This window comes from Monoraphidium neglectum (genome assembly GCF_000611645.1).
Source record: "Monoraphidium neglectum strain SAG 48.87 unplaced genomic scaffold scaffold00984, whole genome shotgun sequence".
Taxonomy (NCBI): Eukaryota; Viridiplantae; Chlorophyta; class Chlorophyceae; order Sphaeropleales; family Selenastraceae; genus Monoraphidium; species Monoraphidium neglectum.
The window spans coordinates 11,390-18,667 of NW_014012644.1; the positions used below are offsets into that span (position 1 = coordinate 11,390).

Sequence of the window (7,278 nt, forward strand, 5' to 3'; positions counted from 1 at the left end):
CCGCCACTGCCTCGGCGGGCGGACAGCGGGCCTCCCTGGGGCGCAGCAGCAGCTGCGAAGGCTCCAACCACAGCACCGGCTCTGCGCGGCAGCTGCCGCTGATGATGCAGCAGCAGTACCAGCAGCAGTACCAGCAGCAGTACCCGCAGCAGTACACGCAGCAGCAGCAGCAGTCTCAGCAGCAGCAGCAGCAGCAGCAGCAGCAGCAGCAGCCGCAAGGTTACCATGCTGCGGTCAGCTCGCACGCGGGCGCGGACTACCACGCCCAAGCGCAGGCGCAGGCCGCGGCGTTCTGGCCGGGCATTGTCGCAGTGGCGGCCACCGCTCAGTACGGCGGCGCCCCCGCGGCGGCCGCTCCCGCGCCGCCTGCCGGCGCCGGCGGGGGCGGCTACTACTATCAGGCAGGGCGCTTTGAGGCCGCGTTCTTCGAGCAGCTGCAGCACCAGTTTGTCAACCACTACTTGCAGCAGCAGCAGCAGCAGCAGCAGCAGCAGCAGCAGCAGCTTGCGCCCGTGGCAACAGCGGCGGGCGTCGCGCCGGCGTGGCCCGGCGCCGCGGCCGCGAACATGGGCGGCGCGCAGCCCATCTGGCGCGCCGCCAGCTTTGGCGGCAGCTCCAACTCGCTTTCCGCGGTGACTTCCGCCCCGCCCGTCGCAGCCGGCCCCGCCGCCGCCGCAGCCGCGGCGGCACCTGCTGCTGAGCCCCGCGCCGATGACACCGACGGCTTCCACCAACTCCCGGCGTCGCTGCTCGGCGCGGCGCCCGCCAACAGCGGCGACGGCAATGGTGGCGGCGGCGGGGCAAACGAGGAGGAGGAGGATTACGAGCTCTGGGCCTCCGCCCGCATGTGCGGCGGCGGCGACGCTCTGATGCTCGGGGATGGTCCTGGGGACATCGTGTTCTGCTGATCTTGATCTGACATGATCTGGCGATCTAGAGTCCGCTCTCGCGCGCGAGCGAGCGCCGGAGCGCGGCTCCCGCGCGCGCGGCTGGCCGAGCCGGGCGCCTTTTGCCTGATGTCATGAGAGTGTGTGGGCCACGAGCGCTGGACAGGCATCTGCAGAGGCGCGATGGACCGGCATCCGAAGAGGCGCAATGGACAGGCATTTCAGCAGCTTTTCCGAGGGCTGCCCACGCATTTGCGTCAGGATGGGGAGAGGATTTTGCGTCGAGGCGGCGTGTGCTGTTCAGATGCTCACTGTGTTGAAGAGGAGGCCGCGTATGAGGCCCAAACCTTGGACGCCGGCCGGCGCGCTGGGGCGGGCACCTTCCGCTGGCCCCGCCGCGCCGCGCTGCGCGTGCCCAATTGCTCGTCCGCTACAAGCAAGGCGCGGCCCCGCCGGGTCCCGGGCGTGCTGCGCCGCGTCGGCTCGGAGCGGCGCGGCTATGCGCGCCTGTTTGGCTCTTGCACGGCGCGGAGCACCGCGCGCGGCTGTTTGTGTGCTCTTCTCGGTCCAAGAGCGGCCGCGAGCGCTGTACACCCAATACAAACCCACGCCTGCAGCTGCCCGAGCGCGTGCATGCAGCGGCGCTGAGGGCCCCTGGCCGCCTGCAGGCCTTCTGCGCGGCCCGACGCATGGCGCGGCCGTGCCGGGCGCACGCAGGAAGGACATACCTGATTTCGATCTTGCGGTTTATGAGCAGAGATTGAATTCCCGCCGGGTTGGCTCTGTGCCGCCCGTGTGCGCCGAGGCGACAAGCACTGCCGGGCGGCTTGCTTCGCACCGCCAACACTGTGTGTCGATATGCCTGCGGTTGGGTTCGCCGCGGCCGCCCTGGGGCCGCTTCAAAAAGGTCAAAGTTGACAGGCCCCTGCAGGGTCAAAGCGCGATGCCAGGTCGTCGAGCAGAATTTCTGTCACCGCCTGTTGCGCGTGTGCGCGCGTTTGTCGCTACAGCGACGCGCACCCAGGTCTTCTCTCGGGGGTGGCCCGAGCGCCCTGTTTCTCATGCACGTGTCGGTCTTTGGGTCGGGGCACGTGGGCCGCGCTCCTGCAAGGCGGATGCCTGCCGCGAGGGGCCCGCCGCCAGCGGCCTGCGGCGCTGCGTGGCCCGGCGCGCCATGGCATCGCAATGCGGGGCTCCTGTTTGCTCGACTTGGTCCTGCGCGGGCGCTGCTGTTTGTGTTGCCGCTTTCTGTTCATCTCCCGCCCACTGCAAAAGGCACCACAGCTGGTGCCCCTCTGACGGTGCCACGCCTGCCCCTCCCGAGTACCAACGGCCCTTTGCAACCGCCCCCCTCAAGAGGGCGCCGAATAGTGCCGCGGCCACACATCGTTGCCTGTTGTTTCGGGCCGCGCCCCCGGGCCCGCACGAGCCGCGCAGCGCCGCTGGCCGCCGGACGAAAATAGACGATCTGAGGGTCTCCGACTGTTGCCCCGGGTTTGAGGTGTGCGTGGCTGCCCGCGCAACCTTTCGTTGACTCAGACCGTACATACACGCTCCCAAGTCGTACCGTTTTGCACCTGGCGGCCCGAAGCCGCCGACTAACCGCCGCCGCGCCCGCCCGCCCTTTGGTCGTGCCGGCGCCGCTCATGTTTGGGAGAGTGTCGTTGAGTTTTCAGGCACACGCGCGCTCAGACTAAGCGGATGCGGACGATCCATCCCGGGCGCCGTCCAAGGGATGAGAACCGCGCTCGACACGGGAGCAGGGAGGGGAGGGAATCGGAGGGGTTGGGGGCATTTAAGCGGGTTACTGCCGCGCCTGGCCCTCGCTTTGGGGCGCACACCCCAGCGCCCGCGCCGCGGAGAGAATCTCTTTGCATTCGACCAGAAGGGAGCTGGGCCACACGCGGACGTCCCGCAAGAAATCACATTGTCGTGCGCCCGCTTGGCCGCCGGGTGAAGGCGCGTCAGCACCGGCCGGCGGGTGTTATGGGGCGGCTGCCCGCCCCTTGACCACCCACCACTCAGCCACGCTGGGTGAGGGGGAGCGCGCACGCGGGCTTTGCGAGCCGGTCGCCTGTTGCGTTGTCCAAGCCGCCGCCCAAGGGCGCCTGTTTGGGAGGGGCGACGAGCTGTCGGCACGCGTCTCCCAAAGCAACTGCCTGCCGTTTCAGGTTCAGGGTTCACCCTACACCTGAAACAGGCCTACCTGAACTTGAAACCACATTCACTTCCTCAGCTGCACCCTGACACCGACACGCGCCTGTGTGTGTCTTGCGTGCCTGTGGCCGCAGCCGCCTGTCGCCTGTTTGGGGCCCGCTGCGGCCCCGCCTGCATCTACCGCGTGTGCTTTTTCCTGTTGCTGGCCCGTCTCTGTTTGGGCCCGGGGGCCTGGTTACGGTCTTTTTTCCACACAGGGGTGTGCCAATTGAACTGCCGCCATGCGACAACGCCCGCTTCCTGCATCTGTGCCTCTGCGCTCGTGCCGGTCGGGGAGCTGTGCGGCTTGAAAGGGCCCTGTCCGTTGTAACGTGTTACGCGTGTCTGGTATAGGAGGAAGGGCCTGGCGCTTGTGCAGGGTCAGGGGTATGGTAGCTAAAAGCGATGCGACAGGCAGGGCGACAGGTGCAGGTGCAGGTGCTTTTCAAAATTTTGTTCCAATCTCGTGGTGACGGCCACGCAATCCCCTCGCGCTCATTCGTTGCTATTGCAATCAAAGTTGCGATGAGGCTTCTGTTGTAAGGTCAGGTTGGTGACTTCTGAAGATCAGTGGCGTTCTGATCTCGTGGCCCGGTTGGAACAGGACAGGTGCGTGTCGCTCTGATACTGTAGCGCCTAACTGAGAAATAGCTCGTCACTGGTGGGCCTGCATTGGATTCGTTTACGGTATTGGATGTGCCGCGCAGCGCCCCGTCGCGCCACGCCCACCCGGCAGGCTCGTGTACTGTGAACCCGCACAGGGAACGCACCATGGTGGATGACACCAAGCCCGAAGGGCCCAGCCACATCAACATTACAGTGAAAGCTCAAAGCAGCGTGGCTGTTCACTTCCGGGTGCGCCTTCAGCGTGCGCGTGGCGGCCAGCATGCTCCAGAGGGCGTCTCACGCATTCGCGCGGCGGCGCCGCCACCGTCGCGCAGCTATCGTCTAGGTGTAACGCAGTGCGCTCGGAGATGCGCAACCGTGCGCCGCTGCCTTGCTTGCGGTTCTCATCAACGCACCGGGGCACCCCGCGCGCGCGTTTGAATTCGCAACGACAGGTGAAGCACAACACAAAGCTCGAAAAGGTCTTCATCGCGTATGCCTCAAAAACAGGCGTAGACCGGCGAACCGTCAGGTGCGGGCGGGGCAGGGTCCCCGCCGGCCCCGGGTGCTGCAGCGTCGCGTTCACCTGCTGGCCGGGAGGCGTGCGCATGGGCGGGCTGGGGTGCGCGCCGCGCGTGTTTTTGGTGTATGTTCTGGAAGGGGGGAGGGAAGCAGCTTGCGAACGCAGAGGCAGGGGCATGTGCATGTGTGCGTGTGTGTGTGTTTGTGTGTGTGTTTGCGCGTGCGTGTGTGTGGGTCGTGTCACGTCCCGTGCGAAGCAAAGCCATCGCTACGAACTCGGGGGAAGCCGAGCCACGCACGCGCGTCAATGCCGACACCCTCCTGCTCCAGTGTTGCACGGTTGCCACCCTCCACCACGGCAACGCACACACGCGACCACGCTTACATGCACGTTCCATCAAAAGCACTCCACCCATGCATGCAAGCTCACGCACGCAAGCACACACTCAATTCACCCCCCGCCCCCACTCACACATAAAACCCACACGCATGCGCACACACACACACACATACGCACACGTGCACACACAGACACACACACACACACCTGGGCAACCAACGGCTGCAGATTTCTATTCGACGGAATCCCCATCAAGTCCGAGACCACCCCTATAGAGCTCAATATGGAGGATGGTGGGTGCCGGTCTGCCGGTCCAGGGTGACGCCGTGATGACATCACCACAGGGGAGGCGGGCTGAGATAACTGCTAAAATAGCTGGCATCCATGCCATTGCATGACAGTGACGGGGGCCTAGGGGAGATCGCGGCTTGTGGAATCACCGCGGGTCAACACCGTGGGCGGGCTGCGGTGCTGCGGGCGGATGGCCCAACTCCTGCACGTCAGGAGCGGAGTTGAGCGAGCCATGCCGCAGGCGCCTTGAAAGCGCTGCCGGGGCCGCGGCTGGATGGCTCCGGGGAGGGGGGTGGGAGAAAGCTGGGGGCGGGCGGCTGCACCCGTGCAGGCGAGGGAGGAGGACCCTGGCTGTCAACATTATCAAAGGCAGTGCAAAGGCGCGGCGAGGCATGCATGGGATCGCAATCGGGGCGCGGCTGGCAAGGGGCAAGACGTGCGCATCGCACCTGTGCTTGCCACGCATGCACCTGCGCCCTGATTTCATTTGCGATGATGCCGCCGCACCTGCCTGCCGCCGCCCCGCCCCCCTTGCGCGCACACACATGTCATGCCAGCTGGATCAACCGATCCCAAGCGGCCGCCCACACACGTGCCGCGGCCCCAAGCCCGACACACCCAATGACGCGTCATGACCCCGCTGTCCGCTCTTGCATCACTTGATTACTCATGAACAGGTGACGTCATCGAGGTCTTCTCCGAAATGCACGGTGGCGCATGACGGACGCCCGGGCGCCCCGCCCTCGCCCTCGGCCGCGCCGGCGGCGCTGGCTGGGGCTCGGCAAGCAGCGCAGGCCGCAGGGCGGGCAAATTTGGTTTTACCGCGCGCCACGGCTCCTGCGGCTGCGCTGCCCTCACTTTTGTGCATCACTGGTTGGGGCTGCCGCGTGGCTGCTGCATGCCTGCCGCATGGCTGCCGCATGGGCTGCCGTTTGGCACTGGTGACAGTTGGCTGTGTGTGTGCGTTTCTTTGTGCCGCGGGACGCGGGCTCATTCGTTGCTTGTGTCATCGGCGTTGTTTTGCCCAATCAATACTGACGCTGCCTTGCATATTGCAGGTTGCAAGTTGCAGCAATAAGACCCACGCCGCAGGGGGCACCACGCGCTCTTCTGAGGCGCCTGGCGTCCAGCCCCTGAGCACAGCTCTGCAAAATGCACTCGGCTTGTCGACACAAAATGCGATGGTCGCACGCATTGCTGCACAAGAGGCCGAGTAACCGCCGTTGGCTCCGGCCGCAGATCAGCAGATGGATGCACGTCTCACAGGAAGGGGCCGCGGCGCCCAACGCCTCGTGCTCTTTGATGGCGATTCCCCGCTGGCTCCCTGGACTGTAATAGTAATTCCCTCACCCGCCGGCGCCGCCCCCCGTGGCGCCGGCCCGCGCAGCGGACGCCTCCGGTGCGCCCTCGCCCCCGCCCGCGCCGCCGTCTGCGCCGCCCAGGCCTGCCAGCCCCAGCAGCTTATCGACCAGCTGCGCCGCCCGCGGGGCGTCGTACTTGGTGCCAGAGAGCGCCAGGTGCTTTGCCTGCGGGACGCGGTCAAGGTAGAAGGCCCCGGGCTCCAGCTTCGATGCGTCCTGTGGGGGGCGGCGGGGGCGCCGCATATGATTTCCCAGGGGGCGAAAGAGCGAGGGAGGGTTTCGGCACAGGGCCCGGACCAGATTGAGGCTCGGGTCACACAACCTTGGACGCGCGCGGCCGAGGGAAGCTGCCGGCGGGTGCGCCGCGTGTCGGTCCGTGACCGCTGACTCATACATCGGGGAAAGCCCGGCAGGCCTGCGGGCCCCCGACACACAGAGGCGTAGAGCTGGGAGCTGCGTCTAGCATCGAGATTGCAAAACCCCCTCAGCCACAAACCTCCAAGGCCAGCCGAGCGGTTGCGAAGCTCGAAGCTGCATATAGCATTCAAAAACGCAGGAGCTGCCCACCTCCAGGGCCAGCCACACGATCGTGTCGGCCCCCTCTGCCGGCGTCCGCATGCGGGCCGCCATCGCCTCCGCAAAGCCTGGCAGTGACGTCCGCACGCCCTCCGTGTCGGCCCAGCCGGGGTGCATGGACACCACTGTGACGCCTGCGGGGCGCGGGGGCCGGCGGGGCGCTGCGTTGGGGCGCGCCGAGTTGTGCGGGGCGCTGACCGGGCTAAGCGTCGCTTGGCGTGGGGCACGGCCGCGTCTGTGGCGCGCAGGGCGCAGGCCGAATGGGCGCAGGTGGGCCGGGCGAGCACGCGCACGCCCGGCGCGGGCCGGGCACGGTTCGTTTTCTCCTGACTCCCATCAGGGTTGCCGACGGGCAGGAATTGACGGCCCCCACCCGCCGCCTGGCCGCGCACGCGATAGCTGCACGCACTCGTCACAACCACCCATGCGCCTGACGCGCAGGCAGCCGCACGCCCCCCTCCCACCCCCCCTGGCAGAGACGCCCCTCACCCCGCGGCCC

The 7,278-nt window shown here is 67.0% G+C and overlaps 2 protein-coding genes across 2 annotated transcripts in view; one reads left to right on the forward strand and one right to left on the reverse strand.

The window, feature by feature from the left end:
- Positions 1-908, forward strand: part of MNEG_6189 (hypothetical protein) — a gene marked incomplete at both ends in the record, with an annotated part of 1,914 nt that extends 1,006 nt beyond the window's left edge. The window contains one exon of the mRNA XM_014045337.1: positions 27-908. Coding sequence (XP_013900791.1) covers positions 27-908 — 882 coding nt within the window. The remainder of the gene's footprint in view (positions 1-26) is intronic.
- A 5,280-nt stretch (positions 909-6,188) lies between these two features.
- Positions 6,189-6,896, reverse strand: MNEG_6190 (Dehydrogenase/reductase SDR family member 12; the record flags this gene model as incomplete). The annotated part of the gene is made up of 2 exons (XM_014045338.1): positions 6,189-6,419; positions 6,771-6,896. 2 exons carry the CDS (start codon positions 6,894-6,896, stop codon positions 6,189-6,191), a joined length of 357 nt encoding a protein of 118 aa, XP_013900792.1.
- Positions 6,897-7,278: the final 382 nt, after the last annotated feature.